The following is a 23,408-nucleotide window of genomic DNA, read 5'->3' as shown; positions in this document are numbered from 1 at the left end:
AAATAAGTGATGTGCGATCCATGCCGGATTGTTTGCATCACGTACACAGTTTCATTGTAATGGTTTCAATTGTAGGGATTATGTAACAAACTGCCCTGGGAAGGACTAACGTTAATTCATGCTAAAGTAAAGACTTCTCTTTTTATCATGAGTATATTAATCTAACATGTATCGAATATTAAAGGTACTATGTGATTTAATATGAACACTACATAATTTACACGTTCATATTCTGTGAAAGTTTGGTTTCAAACTACTTTTCGTTCCTGCGCTCAGTAAGCACTTTGCAGATATGTCCCTGAAACGCTGAAACAGTATTTACTGTATGCACACGTGAACACACGGCGCCGAAAAGCGAATAGGGGGTTGCCATTTTGACCATAGCCAATACATTTAATTTGTTTCCACTGTTCTGCAATACAATCATTATTCAAAACACTATCAATCGTTGTTACGTTGCAACATGCCGTCGCTCATGGACTCGCTCGAATCCGGATTGGACTTCATAGAATTCCTCGGAGAGAGGAAATCGACTATGTCGGATAGAAAAGAACTTCGTGACATTTACAATTTAGAATTCAAATGCAGGTAATGATAAGGATTGGTTTTCAAAGGCTAACTAACTGTGACACCTGACCTGTCATAGACGGCCTAATAGTACACGGTATGCTTCAGTCAGACAGCTGACATATGACTACATGGTTTTGTTTTTCAGGGAAGGAATGAAAGACCCCCACTTTTCCAACGTTCTATATGCCCTGCTGAAATTCAACAAAGTCCGCATACGACAGGGGAAATTATACTTTAATGTCAAACCCCAGGTAATAATACCTTATTGCACTTTCCAACCCTGATCAGCTCTATTCTAGTGTAGTTATTATGTTCTTGATGTGAGGCTCAGCTTCAAACTAAGGCACCACTCAATGTTTGGCCAAAGGGAAGACAAGTGAAACAGATGATTGATCAGCATATGGGCTATGTGCTTGTCAGGTAATACATAGAGCTCAATATCCCCTTTACACCCTTGTGGATATGCCCTAGACCAGGTATTCCCAAACTGGGGTACGCCAAATAAAAATGTGATTCACATTTAAAATAAAAATATTTTAATTCACATTTTCAAACAGTCCATTTATATTTTCCAACATTTGGGTGTGTTTTTTCTCTCTCGCTTGAGTAGCCTCGTTTAACTGCCAAAAATAAAATTAAACCATCTAGTGTTCAGTGAAATAAAAACACAATGTCAAATACAGGAAGCCTCGTCAAATAATTAACATCCAATCACATTAACCGTTACTCTCTCGCGGGAATTCCACTAACGGTTGGTACGTAGCCAAACGTAGCTGCTGCTCATTCCTTTTGCAGATAAATGGTGCAAAAAAGTAAGGCCCGCGCCATAGAGACACATCACAGCTTTACTGGTAGTACCTGCACCTGTCGACGACACAAGTTGTTCTGCTTCCACGAGCACATCCAATGCTAGTATCAGTAATTCTACAGTTGTTATCCCAGCTAGCATGGACACGGACAGTTGTGAATCTGATGCAGCCAATGAGCTACTGCCCTCTTACCCGGGAAAGCACCAAACAACAGACAGGGACGCTGGACCATCGAAAAGGTGCAAATATGATGAGAACTACATTGATATGAGGTTCACTTATATTGGTAGTTGTGCCTTTCCTCAGCCACAGTGCAAAAGTACTATCGCACAACTCAATGAAACCTTCACTCTTGCGAAGACTTTTAGAAACAAAGCATGCCAATGTGAAAAATAAGCCATGGGAGTTTTATGAGCGAGAGTTAAGACGACTTTTGCGTAGTAAGACGTGTATAAAAGCAACAGATACCATTAATTAGAATGGGCTATAAGCATCTTATATGGTGAGCTACTGAGTGGCTAGGACAGGCAAGCCCCATACTATTGTGGAGTACTTAATTATTCCGGCTGCCGTGGATATGGCTGGGACATTGCTGGGGGAAAAGGCCAAAAAATTATACAGACAATGCCTTCATCAAACAGCACTGTTTCACGACGCATCAGCGACATGACAGGAGTTGTTTTGAAACAATTACTGCTTCGCATACAAGCCACTGAATTATATGCGTTACAGCTGGATGAGTCAACTGACGTGGCGGGCCTGGCACAGCTCCTGGTATATGTCCGTTACGTTTATGGGGGGTCAATTAAGGAAGAGATGCTCTTCTGCAAACTACTGGAAACCAGGACAACAGGAGAGGATATGTTTAAAGTACTGGACAGCGTTGTGACATGAAGTGGACTTTGGTGGTCAAGATGTGTTGGTATCTGTACTGATGGCGCAAAAGCCATGACAGGGAGACATAGTGGAGTGGTAACGCGCGTGCAAGCAGTTGGTCCCGACGCCACTTGGGTGCACTGCAGTATCCACCGAGAGGCTCTTGCTGCCAAGGTAATGCCGGACAGCTTAAAATACGTTTTGGACACTACAGTGAAAATAGTTAACTTTGTTAAAACAAGTCCCCTGAACTGGTGTGTATTTTCTGAACTATGCAATGATATGGGCAGCGACCGTGTAACGCTTTTACAACATACTTAGAAGTGCGCTGGTTACCAAGGGACAAAGTATTGACACGTTTTTTTGAATTGAGAGACGAGTTTAAAGTTTTGTTTACTGACCATAATTTTCACTTGTCTGACGGCTGGCATGATGAGGAGTTTCTCACATGACTGGCCTGTCTGGGTGATGTTTTTTCTCGCCTGAATGATCTGAATCTAGGATTACAGGGACTCTCCGCAACTACATTCAATGTGTGGGACAGAATTGAGGCTATGATTAAGAAGTTGGAGCTCTTCTCTGTCTGCATTAACAAGGACAACACACAGGTCTTTCCATCATTGTATGATTTTTTTGTGCGTAAATTAACTCAAGCTGAAGGACAATGTCAGATGTGATATAGCAAAGCACCTGAGTGAGTTGGGTGCGCAATTACACAGGTACTTTCCTGAAACGGATGACACAAACTGGATTCGTTATCCCTTTTGTTGCATGCCTTACCGACAAGAGAGCCTCATCGAAATTGCAACAAGTGGTTCTGAGAAAATTGAATTTATTCAGAAGCCACTGCCAGATTTCTGGTTTGGGCTGTGCTCAGAGTATCCTGCCTTGGCTAATCGAGCTGTTAAGACACTGATGCCCTTTGCAGCCACATACCTACAGTATGTGAGAGTGGATTCTCAGCCCTCACTAGCATGAAAACCGAATACAGGCACAGACTGTGTGTAGAAAATAATTTAAGACTGAGACCCTGGTGCTAGAGGGGGTACGCAGCTGGAGGTTGAATGTTTGAAGGGGTACGGGACAATTAAAGGTTTGGGAACCACCGCCCTAGACAATATCTTCTTCCTGGTCTCTGGTATGACAGGTCCGAGTGTACTACTGTGACCAGTGGAGGAGACCTTCAGTACGTCAACAACAGGACAATATCACACCTCAGGAAAATGGAGGAGCCCCAGAGCCTTTCTCTCCTCTCACATCCTCTTCCGCTACCCCTGTCGACACTGTGTTGACACCCAAGAAGAGGCTCGCTAAAGAAATCCTCCAAAGCCTAAAGGTGAACAGGTAAGATATTGTGTGAGCTCCTACTGTATAAGACTGGTTAGTGACCAGTCAGATGTGACAACAAGATAGCCATTAGATTAGTTGCAGCAGTTGGTCCATGTCCTATCTAGATTGTATGGGGATCATGTAGATGATAATCTTCTGTGGTTTGACTGGTATGTCCTCCCCTCTCTCTCCCTCTCTTCTCTCTCTCTCTCTCTCTCTCTCTCTCTCTCTCTCTCTCTCTCTCTCTCTCTCTCTCTCTCTCTCAGGGCAGAGTTGACCTCTGACAAGGGCGGCATTGAGATCACTTCAGATCCTGAGATGACCAATGGTAAAGTCACGTTCAGCGTGGAGCGCCTGCAGGAAACGTTTGCAGTCAAGTTCTATATTTCTAACAACGGAGCGAGCTGTGTGTATTTCACCTATTACACAGCTCTGCACAGGATCCGCTGTTTTACACTGATGGACGAGAGAAGAGTGACTCGGGCCTGTCCGCTCTTCCTATGTCCAGGTGAAAAAAAGTCGAGCACCATCTGTTTCAATGCACTGTCAAAGTTGTCTGAATTCATTAGGCTTTGCAAACAAATGAACACCTTAAAATAAATGAACTTCTAGTGAGTTTGCCCTCACACCCTCTCTCTAAACCCTGCCTGGGTACAGTGAGGGAAAAAAGTATTTGATCCCCTGCTGATTTTGTACGTTTGCCCACTGACAAAGAAATGTTCCGTCTATAATTTTAATGGTAGGTTTATTTGAACAGTGAGAGACAGAATAACAACAAAAAAATCCAGAAAAACGCATGTCAAAAATGTTATAAATTGATTTGCATTTTAATGAGGGAAATACGTATTTGACCCCTCTGCAAAACATGACTAAATACTTGGTGGCAAAACCCTTGTTGGTAATCACAGAGGTCAGACGTTTCTTGTAGTTGGCCACCAGGTTTGCACACATCTCAGGAGGGATTTTGTCCCACTCCTCTTTGCAGAACTTCTCCAAGTCATTAAGGTTTCGAGGCTGACGTTTGGCAACTCGAACCTTCAGCTCCCTCCACAGATTTTCTATGGGATTAAGGTCTGCAGACTGGCTAGGCCACTCCAGGACCTTAATGTGCTTCTTCTTGAGCCACTCCTTTGTTGCCTTGGCCGTGTGTTTTGGGTCATTGTCATGCTGGAATACCCATCCACGACCCATTTTCAATGCCCTGGCTGAGGGAAGGAGGTTCTCACCCAAGATTTGACGGTACATGGCCCCGTCCATGCGGTGAAGTTGTCCTGTCCCCTTAGCAGAAAAACACCCCCAAAGCATAATGTTTGACGGAGGGGGTGGTGTTCTTGGGGTCATAGTCAGCATTCCTCCTCCAAACACGGCTAGTTGAGTTGATGCCAAAGAGCTCCATTTTGGTCTCATCTGACCACAACACTTTCACCCAGTTACCCTCAATCATTCAGATGATCATTGGCAAACTTCAGACGGGCATGTATATGTGCTTTCTTGAGCAGGGGGATCTTGCGGACGCTGCAGGATTTCAGTCCTTCACGGCGTAGTGTGTTACCAATTGTTTTCTTGGTGACTATGGTTCCAGCTGCCTTGAGATCATTGACAAGATCCTCCCGTGTAGTTCCTCACCATTCTCATGATCATTGCAACTCCACGAGGTGAGATCTTGCATGGAGCCCCAGGCCGAGGGAGATTGACAGTTCTTTTGTGTTTCTTCCATTTGCGAAAAATCGCACCAATTGTTGTCACCTTCTCACCAAGCTGCTTGGCGATGGTCTTGTAGCCCATTCCAGCCTTGTGTAGGTCTACAATCGTGTCCCTGACATCCTTGGAGAGTTCTTTGGTCTTGGCCATGGTGGAGAGTTTGGAATCTGATTGATTGATTGCTTCTGTGGACAGGTGTCTTTAATACAGGTAACAAGCTGAGATTAGAAGCACTCCCTTTAAGAGTGTGCTCCTAGTCTCAGCTCGTTACCTGTATAAAAAACACCTGGGAGCCAGAAATCTTTCTGATTGAGAGGGGGTCAAATACGTATTTCCCTCATTAAAATGCAAATCAATTTATAACATTGTTGACATGCTTTTTTCTGGATTTTTTTGTTGTTATTCTGTCTCTCACTGTTCAAATAAACCTACCATTAAAATTATAGGCTGATAATTTCTTTGTCAGTGGGCAAATGTACAAAATCAGCAGGGGATCAAATACTTTTTTACCCCCACTGTATGTGTTGTGTTGTTTTTCACAGGGGAAAGCTATGATGTAGAGGTTCACTATTGGCTGCATCATTATGGCCATTTCCCTGCCACCATGTACTTTGAGTTCTGCACGGAGTCAGACCCACCAGGCTCTTCTAAGCCCTTCTGCATAGTGAGGGAGATGGAGGCATCAGCCAGGACTCACTTAGCTGTGGAGCTGGGGCCTTTCGCTCCCTTCAAGCCTTGTCAAGTGGTGCCATACAAGCCTGTGGACACGGTGATAGTTGAGGGAGAGCCCCCTGAAAGGTACAGTAAGACAAAAGTGATGTTTACCCATTTGTTTACCCATTTTCATCAATAGTCGTATACTGTACATACTTTGTTCTAATTCTAATGAGCTTTCTTTTCACATTGTTTATGTGGCTTGATAATGATATTCCTTATAGTCAAACGTTACATTTCATCGTTCTCATTTGTCACGGCAGATCTGTTGTCCAGCCTCTGAAAATGCTAGTGAAACTCAGAGACTATAAGTATCCCTTTTATCTGAAGGACCTGGCTAAACAGAGACTGGAGGACTCTGAGTACCTCTCACCTACAGCCAGACAGAAGCTCTCATCGGTGAGGTCAGTGTGCTGCCTGCCTGCCTGCTGAGATCAATAACTGCCTAGACCCCATCCTCCCCGGACTGATAGCTCCTGTACTTGAAGGTCATTCTCATTGACAATTCTGTCTTGTCTCTGTCTATGTTCTTCCCAGAAACCTCCTTAAATGCCCCCTGAAGATGAGGAACTACCACCATCGCTTCCACCTCCTGCTGCACCTGGAGGAGATCCAGATGGAGGTGGACATCAAGAAATATGACCTCCATCACCAAACCATGACTCAGGATAGGGACAACAGAAGACTCCTGGTTCTACATGTAAGAAAAGGCAAAAGGCCATAATGTACTGTATGCCTGCAGTCGTCAATCAATCAATCGCATTTATTTATAAAGCCCTTCTTACATCAGCTGATGTCACAAAGTGCTATACAGAAACCCAGCCTAAAACCCCAAACAGCAAGCAATGCAGGTGTGGAGAGAGAGAGAGAGAGAGAGAGAGAGAGAGAGGACAATGATCAGAGAGGACTATGATGACTTAAAGTGATAGTTCATTCCTGAACTAAATTGACAGTCTTCTTTTTTTTTTTTTACCTCAAAGTTGTGTAATGAGTTCCCATCTCGTGCTCTGTTTTGTTTAGATCCAGTGATATAACTCAACCCCAAATTAATGGGTACGATCACTGACTCTAAATATCACTCTAACCATAAGTATGCTGAGTGGCTTTCTCCATGATATTCACCAGGTCCCGGGTGTGGCAGAGAATAGGCCATCTGTCCTTAGGGGAGACTGCCTGAAGGTGGCCAAGTCTGAGGACAAGGTCCAACCCATCACAGTGTATACAGGCTACGTTCATAGAGTGGAGCTAGAAAGAGTCAAGCTGGGCTTCTCAAGGAGGTAAGCGAGAGGCCACCCATAATGTTGCAATGCAATGGCCATCTGTAGGATACTTTCCAACCCCCTCCCTTCCTCTCAGGCTGGTGCAGAGCTTCATCAGTAACACAAGGTTTGACGTGGAGTTCACCATCAATCGTTTCCCCTTGAAGCTGCAGCACCGGGCGGTGGACCTGGCAGAGAAGCACCAGATGGACGAGGTGCTCTTCCCATCGGGCTCTGGAGTCCGGACTACCCTCATGCCCAAACTCAGGTCTGGATTCCCCCTTCCAGCCAATAGCAAAACACTCACACTGGCTTTGCTCTGTTGTTGTGGGTTGATGGTTGTGTCATTATACACTCATGTAATCGCAAGAACCGTTCAACTCCATTAGTATGGAATCACAAACCAATTACGATGATGTATCTGCGGTAATTACAGTGTCGCTACACAAGTACGAGAGCAACTTCATCTAAAGTGTTTCAATGACATTTCATACCAAATGACAAACTGTAGATGTGAAGGAATGAATATCTCTCTCAGAGGAAGGTCACAGACAGAAGCGTTGGTGTGATTCCCATTATATAATGCCATTTTGTAAGGAGTGTCGCCATGACATTTCAAAACGTAGATTGTGAATGGCTCCTCTCATATTTCTAATTTTGTTCCCTTCCGGCCTCTCGGTTTCATGTCAGTGACTAGACCTCATTAATGAGTTTGAAATCTGGATGGTCTGCCTTTTGTTAGCCTAAAAAGTCCCACGCTTATCACAAGATAGCAAGACATTTCCCCAAGGAGTTTTATTCAAATAAAGGATCCAACTGGCAGCTCTGTCTGTGTCAAGTAGGCGGGGCACATATCTAGTTTCTACATCACATACCTTCTTGTAGTTTAGTGGCTCCATTTCTTCGGTTTCAGTGTGTACTTGACATGCAAAAACATATTTTCCTATTCCGGATCAAACAGTTTGAGTGGAAACAGTTGATGACAGCAGATAAGCCTGGCAAGTGATCGTTATCTCCTTCTGTCTCCAGCATCTTCTTTTTAAACACATTTTTGATTGGAGAATACAGGTTGACACATATGATATGACATTGTAGTAACAATGGTCCAATGTTTCCTCCACATTTCTCCAGCATGTTTAATCGTCAGCTGGAGAACAACCCGGAACAACATGCAGCCATCCAACGCATCGTGTCTGGGGCCTCCAAGCCTGCTCCTTACCTGGTGTTTGGACCTCCAGGGACCGGCAAGACTATCACTCTAGTTGAAGCCATGAACCAGGTATAAACTCCCCCATCACAGAAAAATAAAGTATGACATATTGCATACATGTTCTATGATGTGTCTTAATATTTGATGTACCATTTCGTCTTCACTCACTTTGATGGGGCAGTGGAGCGCTCATATTCTATATACCGTATGTAACATTATATGTAAATAGCATAACATAGCACTACATAAAAACAATATGTACCCCCCCCCCAAACCTGTCTTAAACTCGCGGTGCTGGAATTCATTCTGACTGTTGATCTTTCAATTGTGTAAATATTCCATTACACATTATCAATTGCAAAACGAATGCATTTACTATGTTAAAATATGCCATAAGAAACCTCAGGACACTAAATGTAAATTGTAATAAGTTTGAAAATGTATTTATTGATCCAGAAGCGCATAGACTGTAAATACTAAAATAAGACAATAGTGTATTTTCTGACTGTCGCCTGACAAGAGTCGCCTGCCCAGCTAATGGTCCATCCAAACTACACCTAAACTATATTGAAAAATGTTCACATGTGCAGTATAATAATAGATGTAGCCTAAAGACAAAATTCCATTGACTGATGGGTCGAATCATCCTACAAAGGTCCATGTAGGCCAGAGGTTTTGATTTGCTATACCCTATTGGAAAGAGCAGATTGTAAGGTTTTTAATTAACCTGGTTTTGCCAATAAGCTCTCAATTTCTTTGTTGTTGATGGGCTCTTTTTCAAAACATAACTATTTCCTATAATTATCGTGGCTCCACGTGTTCCACATGTGAGTTACTGGCGACAATCAGCGATAGTCATTTGGAAAACATAATTTATATTTTATTCTGTTATATTCCATTATATTCTTACTGTAAAATACACACTGAATATACAAAACATTAAGAACACCTGCTCTTTCTATGATGTAGACTGACCAAGTAAATCCAGGTGAAAGTTATGATCCCTTATTGAGGGTGAATGGGTAAGGCAAAAACATTTAAGTGCCTTTGAACAGGGTATGGTAGTAGGTGCCAGGCGCATCGGTTTGTGTCAAGAACTGCAACGCTGCTTGGTTTTTCACACTCAACAGTTTCCCGTGTGTATCAAGAATGGTCCACCATTCAAAGGACATCCAGCCAATTTGGCACAACTGTGGGAAACATTGGAGTCAAACTGGACCAGAATCCCTATGGAATGCTTTCGACACCTTGTAGAGTCCATGCCCCGACAAATTGAGGCTGTTCTGAGGGCAAAAGGGGGGAGTGCAACTCAATATTAGGAAGGTGTTCCTAATGTTTGATATACTCTGTGTGGTAGGGCAGGGAATTATAAGCATGTGATGTCTGCTACATGTACATTTTTAAAGAATGGCGCTGGAGGGGAAGGCTGCCGTTTTACGGCCTCCTAACCAATTATGCTATTTTGTGTTTTTTTTCTCTCACATTGTTTGTAACCTATTTTGTACATAATGTTGATTCTACCGTCTCTTATGACCGAACAGAGCCTCTGGATATCAGAACAGTGAACACTCACCTCGAACTGGACAAAGATGTTTTCTTTAATGAGTCTGATCAAAGGATATAATGTTGCTACCGGACAAGGCCCAAATCCCCGTCATTCACATGAAGAAAATAAGGAGATACAGAGGTTGCAGATCAGGGGGCCTTGTGATAATTTGTTGATTAGTGTGCAACCTGCCTCTACCATCTGTTATATTGCACAACTTGCAATCACTGGAGAATAAACTGGATGAGCTCCGTTTGAGACTATCCTACCAACGGGACATTAAAAACTGTAATATCTTTTGTTTCACCGAGTCGTGGCTAAACGACGACATGGATAATATACCGTTGGCTGGGATTTCCGTGCATCGGCAGGACAGAATGGCTACGTCCGGTAAGACGAGGGGTGGGGGTGGTCAGATGACACGGATGCTACGCTACAGGACTGTTTTGCTAGCACAGACTAGAACATGTTCCGGTATTCATCCAATGGCATTGAGGAGTATACCACCTCAGTCACCGGCTTCATCAATAAGTGCATTGACGATGTCATCCCCACAGTGACCAAATATCCCAACCAGAAGACATTGATTACAGGCAACATCTGCACCGAGCTAAAGGCTAGAGCTGCCGCTTTCAAGGATCCGTACACTTACAAGAAATCCTGCTATGCCCTCAGACGAACCATCAAACAGGCAAAGCGTCTATACAGGAGTAATATTGAGTAACACCGACTCTGACACTTGTCGGATGTGGCAGGGCTTGAAAACTATTACAGACGACAAAGGGAAAGCCAGCTGCGAGCTGCCCAGTGACGCAAACCTGCCAGAAGGGCCTTTTATACTCGCATTGAGGCAAGCAACATTGAAGCATGCATGAGAGCACCAGCTGTTCTGGACGACTGTGTGATCATGCTCTCTGTAGCCTGTTTTTTTTTTTTTTAACCTTTATTTAACTAGGCAAGTCAAATTCTTATTTACAATTACGGCCAAACCCGGACGATGCTGGGCCAATTGTGCGCCAACCTATGGGACTCACAATCACGGCCGGTTGTGATACAGCCTGGAATCGAACCAGGGTGTTCATTGAGATGCAGTGCCTTAGACCACTGCGCCACTCGGGAGCAACATTCACAAGGATGCGGGGCCAGAAGGACGTGTACTTAGAGCATGCGCGAGTCAACTGGCATCGTCAATGTTGCTTACCTGTCATTTTCATCCTCTCCCTGACCGAGTCTGTAATACCTACATGTTTCAAGCAGACCACCATAGTCCCTGTGCCCAAGAAAGCGAAGGTAACCTGCCTAAATGACTACCGCCCTGTAGCACTCACGTCAGTAGCCATGGAGTGCTTTGAAAGGCTGGTCATGGCTCACATCAAAACCATCATCCCGGAAACCCTAGACCACTCCAATTTGCATACCGCCCCACACATGACGCAATCTCAATCACACTCCACACTGCCCTTTCCCATCTGGACAAAAGGAACACCTATGTGAGAATGCTGTTCATTGACTACAGCTCAGCGTTCAACACCATAGTGCCCACAAAGCTCATGACTAAGCTAAGGACCTTGGGACTGAACACCTCCCTCTGCAACTAGAACCTGGACTTCCTGACGGCCGCCCCCAGGTGGTAAGGGTAGGCAACAACACATCGGCCACGCTCATCCTCAACACCCTCAGGGGTGCATGCTTAGTCCCCCCTGTACTCCCTGTTCACCCACAACTGTGTGGCCAAGCACAACTGTAGACCAGATCACAGAAAACGATGAGACAGCCTATAGAGAGGAGGTCAGACACCTGGCAGTGTGGTGCAAGGACAACAACCTCTCCCTCAACGTGAGCAAGACAAAGGAGATGATCATGGATTACAGGAAAAGGAGGGCTGAACACACCCCCATTCACATCGACGTGGCTGTAGTGCAGCGGGTCGAAGGTTTCAAGTTCCTTGGTGTCCACATCACCAACAAACTATCATGGTCCAAACACACCAAGAAAGTTGTGAAGAGGGCCCGACAATGCCTTTTCCCCCTTGGCATGGTTCCACAGATCCTCAAAACGTTCTACAGCTGCACCATTGAGAGCATCCTGACCGGTTGCATCACCGCCTGGTATGGCAACTGCTCGGCATCGACCGTAGTGTGTATGGCCCAGTACATCACTGTAGCCAAGGTTCCTGCCATCCAGGACCTATATACTAGGCGGTGTCAGAGGAAGGCCCAAAAAATTGTCAAAGACTCCAGTCACCCAAGTCATAGGCTGTTCTCTCTGCTACCGCACGGTAAGCGGTACCGGAGTGCCAAGTCTAGGTCCAAAAGGCTCCTTAACAGCTTCTTCCCCCCCAAGCCATAAGACTGCTGAACATGAGATTGTAACCCCCCCGTTTGTTTTTACACTGCTGCTACTCGCTGCTTATTATCTATGCATATTCACTTTACCTCTACCTACATGTACAAATGACCTCGAATAACCTATACCCCCGCACATTGACTCGGTACCCGTACCCCCTGTATATAGCCTCATTTGTTATTTTATTGTGTCTTTCATTTTTTGCTTTTGTTTATTTACTAAATGTTTTTTTAAATATTGCATTGTTGGTTAATGGCTGGTAAGTATGCATTTCACAGTAAGGTCTACATCTGTTTTATTCTGCGTATGTGACTAATAACATTTGTTTGATTTAATTGGCATGGTGCAGCCTAATAGCCTTGGCTACTAAGCGCAGATAAATACAAAAAAATATATTTTTAAAAAATTGTCTTAGTATCATGTTTTTTATGACCTTCCTAAACAAAATATTAATGTTGTCTTTGTGACTGTGTATTTTAAATGGATTTATTCGGCTGGCGGCTATTGTTACTTGTGGAGGCTGGCTATTCCACTGTTAAATATGCTTATGGTCACTTTGAGGTAGAAATGCTCAAAGTTTTTGTATTTTATTATTAACTCAGCAAAAAAGGAAGCGTCCTCTCACTGTCAACTGTGTTTATTTTCAGCAAACTTAACATGTGTAAATATTTGATTGAATAAGATTGAACAAGATTCAACAACTGAGACATAAACTGAACAAGTTCCTCAGACATGTGACTAACAGAAATTGAATAATGTGTCCCTGAACAAAAGGGGGTCAAAATCAAAAGTAACAGTCAGTATCTGGTGTGGACACCAGCTGCATTAAGTACTGCCGTGCATCTCCTCCTCATGGACTGCCCAGATTTGCCAGTTCTTGCTGTGAGATGTTACCCCACTCTTCCACCAAGGCACCTGCAAGTTCCCGGACATTTCTGGGGGGAATGGCCCTAGCCCTCACCCTCCGATCCAACAGGTCCGAGAAGTGCTCATTGGGATTGAGATCCGGGCTCTTCGCTGGCCATGGCAGAACACTGACATTCCTGTCTTGCAGGAAATCACGCACAGAACGAGCAGTATGGCTGGTGGCATTGTCATGCTAGAGTCAGGATGTCAGCCTGCAGGAATGGTACCACATGAGGGAGGATGGATGTCTTCCCTGTAACGCACAGCGTTGAGATCGCCTGCAATGACAACAACCTCATTTCGATGATGCTGTGACACACCGCCCCAGACCATGACGGACCCTCCTCCTCCAAGTCGATCCCGCTCCAGAGTACAGGCTTCGGTGTAACACTCATTCCTTTGACTATAAAAGCAAATCCGACCATCACCCCTGGTGAGACACAACCGCGACTCATCTGAGAAGAGCACTTTTTGCCAGTCCTGTCTGGGCCAGCGACGGTGGGTTTGTGCCCATAGGTGACGTTGTTGCCGGTGATGTCTGGTGAGGACATGCCTTACAACAGGCCTACAAGCCCTCAGTCCAGCCTCTCTCAGCCTATTGCGGACAGTCTGAGCACTGATGGAGGGATTGTGAGTTCCTGGTGTAACTCAGGCAGTTGTTGTTGCCATCCCTTAACTGTCCCGCAGGTGTGATGTTCGGATGTACCGATCCTGTGCAGTTGTTGTTACACGTGGTCTGCCACTGCGAGGACGATCAGCTGTCCGTTCTGTCTCCCTGTAGATCTGTCTTGGCGTCTCACAGTACAAACATTGCAATTTATTACCCTGGCCACATCTGTAGTCTTGATGTCTCCTTGCAGCATGCCTAAGGCACGTTCACGCAGATGAGCAGGGACTCTGGGCATCTTTCTTTGAGTGTTTTTCAGAGTCAGTAGAAAGGCTTCTTTAGTGTCCTAAGTTTTCATAACTGCCTACCGTCTGTAAGCTGTTGGTGTCTTAACGACCGTTCCACAGGTGCATGTTCATAAATTGATTATGGTTCATTGAACAAGCATGGGAAACAGTGTTTAAGCCCTTTAAATCTGTGAAGTTATTTGGATTTTTACGAATTATCTTTGAAAGATGGGTTCCTGAAAAAGGGACGTTTCTTTTTTTGCTGAGTTTAGTTTTCTCAAAGTACTGCTACAGTGTAATATATACATATTTAGGAAAAGTCAGGGACAGGTGGGTTCAAGGTTTTTATTGAAGTTTGAAAACGGTCAGATTGACCATCCTGGCGGTTCTAGTGTTAAACGTTATGCCTGTGTTTTCAGCTGAACAGAGTGGATCCTCTGTGCCACATTCTGGCATGTGCCCCATCTAATAGTGCATCAGACCTGTTGTGTGAGAGGCTGCTGGGTCACATGGACCCTCACTGTGTCTACCGTCTCTATGCCAGCAGCAGACCCCTCAGCACGGTGCCCCAAAATCTCCTGGTGAGGTTCACACATATTACATGAGGTTGTAGGCCACTTGCATGGTGAAAAAAGGTTAAACAAATAAAATACATTGAGAATACAAGTCTCAACAGATTTCTATACTCACTGACATTTCACTGTGTGTCCTTTCCAATGACTCTCCCTCTCCGTGTTCTTCGGCATTCCAGAAACATTGTAACTGGGACGCGAGCCAGGACAGCTTTGTGTTTCCCACAAAGGAGGTTTTGATGGGCTACAAGGTCATCATCACCACACTGGTGACAGCAGGGCGGTACGGCTCATTTTTACAGTAGAAAGGCTGAATGGTTTTATACTGCTGTAAGAACCGATTTGCAGTGTGCAATAACTAAAGTTGTTACATTGTGCTTACAGATTATTACAGTTTTACACAAAATATATCCTTTTTCCTGATGAAGTCTCTCTGTTTAACCACTGTGTGTTGGTGTTCCTTTCCTAGGCTTGTGTCTGGCGGCATCCCAGTCGGTCACTTCACCCATGTGTTCATTGATGAGTCGGGTCAAGCAGTGGAGCCAGAGAGCATCATTGGGATCGCAGGTGAGATAGATAATACCAGGGAGGGCTCTGTTCAATGTGTGAGCCCTATATTAGATTGTACACCATAGGCCTGGCTTGTGGTCAGTAGGGAACAACTCAGCAAAACGTTCTGTAACAGATAACAAAAATCTGTCATCGTATTGGATAAACTCCTGTTGCACCTCGTCTATTTCACTATATTTCAAAATGCTTCATCCCGTTTTGGCCCTAGTGAACATGACCATATTGGCTTGCTACTATCCAGTAGCCAATGGCTGCCTCTTGTATCCACAGGCCTGCTCCATCCAGAGGAGGGCCAGCTGGTATTGGCTGGAGACCCTCAGCAGCTAGGACCCATCTTACGATCCCCCCTGGCCATGCAGTATGGAATGGGTAGGCTCTAATGCGCAATCAATGAAGCATACCCAATGACTATATTCAATAAACAATCCCCATTTCTGTCATGTCTCATAGCTGGAATATCAGCAAGCTCAATGTACTATAAGCGGGGGTGAAAGTAAGGCGGTGCGGTCTGGTGCGGTGTCCCAGCAAAATAAATAGTGGCGGTACGCCATACTGGTAAAACATGAGCCTATCACAATAATTAAAAGAAGACTAGGCTATTACACCACTTTTTATCATTACTGCATGAAAAAAAGAACTTGAAAACGGGTGAGAGAACCTACGCTCCAAAATGTGATGTCGTTCGACGAGAACACTGACATTTTGTCAAGGCAGAGATGAGGGGCCGACACTGAGACATTGACGCATAAATTCTGCCCTAATGACATTCGCCAAATGTCATTACACTTTTCTGTGTAACAGATGTCCCTTTCCATTCACTACTGTTTGGAGGCTGGACATATGTTGCTAGAGGATGAACGTGCACGGGTAGCCTAGTAAAGGAGCCCTTTGAAGTGATTGTTTAACAGTCAGATTAAAACATTATGACTGGTTGTGTTTATCCCTAAATGAAAGGTAATACATTTTATAAGTTATATGACAGATCTTTACGACTACGCCAACAGAGATCCTATTGAATTAATAGGGGTTCTATATGTCATTCTATGATTAGGCCCAGAATTTTTGGGGGTCACACACACAAGCTTGTGCGCATATCGAACGCCCCGTACTGGGAAGAAATGGATTCTTCTTTCTCCCATGACTATAAGATTAACTTTTGTGTATCCCAGGGATTTCTTTGCTAGAGAGACTGATGAAAGACAACCCACTGTATCAGAAGGATGGAGAATTTGGACACTTTGACAGTCGCTTTGTGACCAAGCTCCTTCGCAACTACAGGTCTGGGCTCTGGGATTTCTTCCATCCTGTTCTTTCCAGTGTTGCTCTTTTGTAACATCGTTTGATTAGATAGTTCTGAGCTCATCTACCTTAACTATTTCCTTTACCCTCTTCCTTTCGTCTCTTCTCTTCCTCCCCAGGTCCCACCCTGCTATTCTGAAGATTCCCAATGAGCTCTTCTATGAGAAGGAGCTGCAGGTGTTTGCAGACCAGTGGGATCGTGAAACCTACTGCAACTGGGAGCATCTGCCCAAGGAGGTGTGACAAGTGTTATTTTTGTACAGGTTCTGCTAGCACCATCTCTGATTCAAACGTTTTCTTCCCGTTCAGTGCCCACTGAACATTATTCCGATTTGAGGTTTGTTAGGTGTGTGAGTTAGTGTTGTTGCACCTCTCCAGGGTCTCTTCTCCTCAGGCAGCTCAGTAATTACAATGTCAGCGCGTGCCTGCCTGTCTGTCTGAGGCATGGCTGCTCCCCTCTGACCACAGAGCTATTCCTGAGTCCCCATTTAACATTAGTAGCAGCATATTTAAAAGAAAATTAAAAAAAATTAAAAAACATCTCCCTCTTTCTCAAACATGCAGCAACAGGTCTATGTGGACTGCTGTTTCTCCTGATTTCTTAATGAATATTTAAAAGGTAAAATATGAGTGGCCATGTTGCAGAAAGCTGAATCTTAATCATGGGTTAAGTTGTGATTGTGTGGGTGGTGGAAATGTCTCCAGTATTGTTTGCAGTCCTGTGGTCCTTCTGTGTAGGGGTTCCCACTGATATTCCATGGAGTGTTGGGAAAGGATGAGAGAGAAGGCAACAGTCCGTCCTTCTTCAACGTGTCAGAGATTGAGGTCCTGGTGGACTACCTCACCAAGTTGATGAAGACCCAGGGCAAGAAGGGCCTGCCCAAACTGTCCCCTAAAGACATTGGCATCATCGCTCCCTATAGGAAACAGGTGAGACGTCATCCATGGAGTTAAAGCACCCATCATTAACTATACCTGATGTGCAGGAGTTTTGCCTAAGTTAATCTGCTGTTTTTATCAGGTTGAGAAAATCCAAAATGCTCTGAATTTTGTCAAAGAGTTGAGTCAATGGAAGGACATCAAGGAGCTCAAGGTGAGTCCTGTGTTATACATCAGTCTTACAACCTGAGGCCTTTGTTTAGATGAGGCGTTAAAGGTGCAATATGCAGAAATCGCTCCGCCATTTCCTGGTTGCTAAAATTCAAATTGTTCACCTAATTTCAGTTTATGTGACAAAACACATTGTACCATCTAATCCGCTGTGAAATATATTTTCAATAACCTAAAATATTGTATTTTCAGCTGTTTGAAGCTAAAAACTAAAGTTAAGAACGGGAAGCAAAGAAATAGCGCACATAGAACAGATCTACAGCTTCTTAGACGTTCTTTCAATGAGAAGGACATATCTATAACTTACATTTCTATGTGACTTTGGTCGGGTCACCCAAAAAGTTACATATTGAAGCTTAAACTGTTGATGAAGCATGTTGTTGTTGTTTCAGGTGGGTTCAGTGGAGGAGTTCCAGGGACAGGAGAGAAAGATCATCATGGTCTCTACCGTCCGCAGCAGCATCAACTACGTCAAGATGGACCAAGACTTTAACATTGGCTTCCTCACTAACGAGAAGGTCTTTCCCAGCACTTACCTTTTGCTCACTCTTGCTCTATATGATGTCTGTGTGCGCCCACATGCGTGCGTTTTGTGTCCGCATGTGTACATTGTGTGTATGCATAAATAATAGTGTAATAGTGCATCATTATCATATTTCCCAGCATGCTCTATTGCAGGTTGATTTTTATACAATTTTGTTTCAATATTTATGTGTTGCATGTATATTGACTGATTAATTAATCTTATGCTACTCAAATATAAAAAACATACATTCTTCTCAACTAATCCAATATGTTATTTGGACTATTTACACCCGTTACTGAAAAGGTAATTCCAGTTTAGATGCTTTTACGTAGTCTCATTTCTTACTCTTCCCAACTCTGGCAGTCATTCTGAATGCAGGTTGCGGGTGAATAAATATTCAAAATGTTAGATATCCCCACTCTGGCTGGATTCCAATAGGAATGACACATTACTTTGCAAGCCAGCATAATGTGACTTGCAAGCCTGATGTGGCTTGTAAACCATGAATTTCAGGCCACTATATCAGGGTAAAAACTAGGCTCTCAACGTAAGGCCTTATGAAATACATGTATTGTCTTAAAGAATTCCATTTTAATGATAACATATTTGCTTAGGATCTTACTTGGGGAATGCAACAGGAATGAAAATGGATGAATGCAACAAATACAGTCATAGGTGGTAACTCTACAATTCACTTGAAAGGCAAGGCACTCTGGGAAATATGCAAATAATGCTTTACAATTAGCAATATGTTAATTTAACACTGAAAAGTGTGGACCCATATAGATACTGGACCAGTGTTAAATTGAACACTCTCAGTGTTGATTTAACACTGGCTAATTTTCTGTGTACTAGACCCAAGAGAAAGTATTAGCTTTTCACTATGTCCTGCAGTGAAACACTAAGATTTAGAACGCCAGCTAACTGCAACTGTAAATCACCATTTTTACATCACTGGCAGGAGAGAACATTTTGGAACTCCAAAAAATTGCTGAATTTATAGAGAGTAGCTACGAGTCTGAGAATGAGTTTATGGCAGAGGATGAAATAACTTTACTTAGGGAGACAATAAACCTACTGAAGCCGTTCATGTTTGAGCCGATCATTGCCCCAGATCAGAGAGTTCGTTCTCGTAGCACTAATAACACGGACAGTCATTGTCCTGTTGAGAAACAAATGATAGTCCCACTATGCTCAAAGCAGATTGGTTGGCGTGTCGCTGCAGAATGCTGTGGTAGCCATGCTGGTTAAGTGTGCCTTGAATTCTAAGTAAATCACTGACAGTGTCACCAGCAAAGCACCATCACACCTCCTCCTCCATGCTTCACGGTGGGAACTACACATGCGGAGATCATCCGTTCATCGACTCTGCATCTCACAAAGACACGGCGGTTGGAACCAAAAATCCCAAATTTGGACTCACCAGACCAAAGGACAGATTTCCACCAGTCTAATGTCCATTGCTAATGTTTCTTGGCTCCAGCAGGTCTCTTCTTATTGGTGTCCTTTAGTAGTGGTTTCTTTGCAGAAATTTGACCATGATTCACACAGTCTTCTCTGAACAGTTGATGTTGACATGTCTGTTACTTGAACTCTGAAGCATTTATTAGGGCTGCAATTCCCGAGGGTAAACTTATGAACTTATGCTCTGCAGCAGAGGTAACTCTGGGTCTTCCTTTCCTGTGGCGGTCTTCATGAGAGCCAATTTCATCATAGCGCTTGATGTTTTTTGCGATTGCTCTTTCAAAGTTCTTGAAATGTTCCGTATTGACTGACCTTCGTGTCTTAAAGTAATGATGGACTGTTGTTTCTCTTTGCTTATTTGAGCTGTTCTTGCCATAATATGGACTTGGTCTTTTACCAAATAGGGCTATCTTCTGTATACCACCCTACATTGTCACAACACAACTGATTGGCTGACATATAAAATCTCACATGTAAAATATATTTTGATGGTTACTACATGATTCCTTATGTGTTATTTTGTAGTTTTGACATCTTCACTATTATTCTACAATGCAGAAAATAGTAGAAATAAAGAAAAACCCTGGAATGAGTAGGTGTGTCCAAACTTTTGACTGGTACTGTATGTCCCGTCTTTCTGTGCAACTGTCAGCTGACCCCACCATGTCCTCTCTTCTCTACAGAGATTCAATGTGGCCATGACCAGAGCCAAGGCCCTGCTGATAGTGGTGGGAAACCCTGTTATCCTCAACAAGGACCCAACTTGGGAGCGGTAAGACCTTTGTTCTCCCAAGGGCCAAGGAAAGTTAACATGAGGAGAATGTTAACTATCCTCTGTAGAATGGTATGAATCCACTCTGACTACTGAGGATGACAATTAGTGTAGGAGGAATATGATTGTAATATAATAATTCAATCTAACTCCATAATCACGTGAATAAATGCAATAGGCCTTAAGCATCTCTGGCAAGTCTAGCAAGAAAGCTAGTCTTGCATCACCTGTCCCATTAACTATAATTACACGTGTCTAAGATAACTGTTATGCAATTAACAATGTCCAGATACTATGAGCTAATTCTAGCGATCGAAGTTCCAGCATTGAGTCAAGCTTAGCGCAGAGATGTAAAGTTAGAACCCAAGCACAGGCTATGTGTAGTGTAAATAAAATGTACCATTAGACCATTACATCAAAGAATAATTAAGGAAAATATTACTCTGAAATATGAGGACTACCGTACATATTGTGTGTCCTGTATAGTCATAAGGATTGGCGGATGTCCGGCCCCCTAGTAACCTCCCTAGAAACCTATCAGGGTCAGGGAGAGTTTAAGAGAGGTTTATGGTACCCCCTAGACTCTCAGGCTCCGGTCATGGGGGATGGGGATTTGGAGTGTGCAGCTCAGGGTTGCAACGGTCACCAGCAAGGAATTCGTAACAATTACAGTTATGCAATAAGAATACAATTATCAAAGAGTACACACCAGAAGTCTTACATTTAAAAAGATAGAGCATTATTAAGCATAACAAATACACTACTATGGCATACAAAGTATGACATTGTTTTACAATGACTCCCTGAACGAAGCAACACTTTTTTTGTCCTAACCAGGACAGAACTCCACTTCAATAACCCTCACTGTTTAATTTCCATCACTCTGCTTTGCCAAAACAATTAAACAAAAGCATAACAATTCACACACATTTCTCTCGTCTAATCAACACAATAATAGGAGCGCACAATCTGGGCTGCTCCCACTTTGAACTGACCGGCTCCCGGCCAACACTTTAGCACAGCAACTCTGGGGGAAAAATGAATCCGTAACATGTACAGTACAATCAGGAATATCAACATTCACAGCTCTTTATGAACTCTTGAAACAATTGAAACATGACAAATTAATTCACAGTAACATTCATTTTGTCAAATTCCATCAGTCTTCACACCTTCGTCAGTAATCCCCAGGGCTCCATGGGAAGGTCCCGCCCCGGAAAAAGCCAATGGCGGCGGTGTGTTTCACTCCTGTGATATGCAAACATACGGCCATCCAAACCCGGACAATGCCATAAATTGTGATCAAATCATCACGCTGTGCTGGCGTCAGCAAGTCACCAGACACAAGGGCCACCCTCTCTCATTTCTTTCCCACGACACTCTTAGGAAACAAAGGTGCTATCTAGAACCAAAAAGGGTTCTTCGGCTGTCTCCATAGGAGAACACTTTTTAGAGCTCCTTTTGGTTCCAGGTAGAACCCTTTTGGTTCCAGGCAGAACTCTTTTGGGTTCCATGTAGAGGGTTATACATGGATCACAAAATTGTTCTGCTTACACCAAAAAGGGTTCTTCCATGGGAGCAGCTGCAGAACCCTTTTGGAAACCTCCACCGCCACATACACATATTGGTGCTCTCTTCTCTTTTCTTACATACCAAAGTTGATTAAAGAACCCAGGACAACTCCTAGTTATAGTTGCTATATGTATGGCTCAGTTGGTAGAGCATGGTGCTTTCAATGCCAGGATTGTGGGTTTGATTCCCAAGGCCACCCATACGTAACATGTATGTACACATGACTGTAAGTGGGTTTGGATTATTTAATAAATGTTTTTAGCTCACTCAACACTGTCTGTGTGTTCAGGTTTATCAGCTATTGTGTGGAGGAGCAGGGGTACACTGGCTTCGACTTCACTGACGCTGAAGGAGAAGAAGATGTAGTAACACGACTGGCTTCCCTTAAAATCATGGTGGAGTCTTCTACAGGTCTGGCAGAGGAGAGTGACCTCTAGCAGTATGTCCATCCAGAATGGAGGACTGAGCAGTAGCCCTCTGGACACCAGCAAAGCTGGGCAGGAGCTAGGGCTGTGGCGGTCATGATATTTTGTCAGCCGGTCTCATGGTAATTGACAGTTAATTAACATAAACATGTTTAGCATCTCCAGGCCTCCACGCATATAAGCCGCTGATGCACGCCTTTGGAACATCTACATTTAAAAAACGTAAAATAAATCAATTTTAATATACACAATCACAATAAATCCATTATTTATTTTAGGCAGGTCTAAAGAAACATGATATGAAGATAATTTGTTTTCAGAAGAACAGAATATGAGTTGAGAATATTTATTTATTTAACCTTTATTTAACCAGGAAGGGCTCATTGAGATTTGAAATCTCTTTTTCAAGAGCATCCTGGCCAAGATAGGCAGCACCAAGTCATTACACAAATACAGACAGACAACATGAAAGACTACAAGTAATCTAGTAAAAACCATAGAATTTACAAGAGCAAAATCATAAAACAGAAAATTAAAAACATTGACAGGTCAGGGAATCAGTCTCAAAATCCTTCATCAGTGATTTAAAAGTATTTTGTAAGGCGTTCCATGCAGATGGCGCAGAGTACATAAAAGCCCTTTTACCAAATTCAGTTCGGACATTTCTAACAGTTAGCAGGATAAAGTCCTGCGAACGAAGAGAGTACCCACCACATTTCTGAACAATAAAAATGCCCAAATAAAATGGTATTAAACCCAAAATGGCTTTGTAAATAAAAGTATACCAGTGACTGAGCCTATGAGTGACTAGAGAAGGCCAGCCAGCCCTGGTATATAAAGTGCAGTGGTGCGTAAGTGTTTTGCAGTTTAAATAAATCTCAATGCGTCTTGGAAGCATTCATATATAAAATATCCCCATAGTCTAGTAAAGGCATAAA

The 23,408-nt window shown here is 43.4% G+C and overlaps 1 protein-coding gene across 1 annotated transcript; it reads left to right on the top strand.

Annotated features, from left to right (window-relative positions):
- The first annotated feature begins 286 nt into the window (after nucleotides 1–286).
- On the top strand, nucleotides 287–22,721 carry mov10a (Mov10 RNA helicase a). The gene is made up of 21 exons (XM_021609268.3): nucleotides 287–588; nucleotides 716–821; nucleotides 3,403–3,599; nucleotides 3,851–4,092; nucleotides 5,828–6,083; nucleotides 6,263–6,403; nucleotides 6,537–6,699; nucleotides 7,125–7,276; nucleotides 7,356–7,526; nucleotides 8,390–8,537; nucleotides 14,580–14,741; nucleotides 14,912–15,015; nucleotides 15,202–15,299; nucleotides 15,573–15,671; nucleotides 16,472–16,580; nucleotides 16,721–16,838; nucleotides 17,340–17,531; nucleotides 17,623–17,694; nucleotides 18,104–18,229; nucleotides 20,385–20,473; nucleotides 22,335–22,721. Exons 1-21 carry the CDS (start codon nucleotides 464–466, stop codon nucleotides 22,480–22,482), a joined length of 3,018 nt encoding a protein of 1,005 aa, XP_021464943.3. The 5' UTR covers nucleotides 287–463; the 3' UTR covers nucleotides 22,483–22,721.
- Nucleotides 22,722–23,408: the final 687 nt, after the last annotated feature.

This window comes from Oncorhynchus mykiss, chromosome 7 (assembly GCF_057628025.1).
Source record: "Oncorhynchus mykiss isolate SJ-2025 chromosome 7, ASM5762802v1, whole genome shotgun sequence".
Classification (NCBI taxonomy): domain Eukaryota; kingdom Metazoa; phylum Chordata; class Actinopteri; order Salmoniformes; family Salmonidae; genus Oncorhynchus; species Oncorhynchus mykiss.
The sequence above is the reverse complement of the archived record's forward strand: the minus strand, read 5'-3'. Positions and strand labels throughout refer to the sequence as shown.

Bases quoted from the DNA above. Each gene is read 5' to 3' on its own strand.
- mov10a (XM_021609268.3), top strand. From the start codon at position 464: ATGCCGTCGCTCATGGACTCGCTCGAATCCGGATTGGACTTCATAGAA. The intron at 3,600-3,850 runs GTAAGATATTGT...TCTCTCTCTCAG, and splicing joins CAAAGCCTAAAGGTGAACAG to GGCAGAGTTGACCTCTGACA. The intron at 15,016-15,201 runs GTACGGCTCATT...TTCCTTTCCTAG, and splicing joins ACACTGGTGACAGCAGGGCG to GCTTGTGTCTGGCGGCATCC.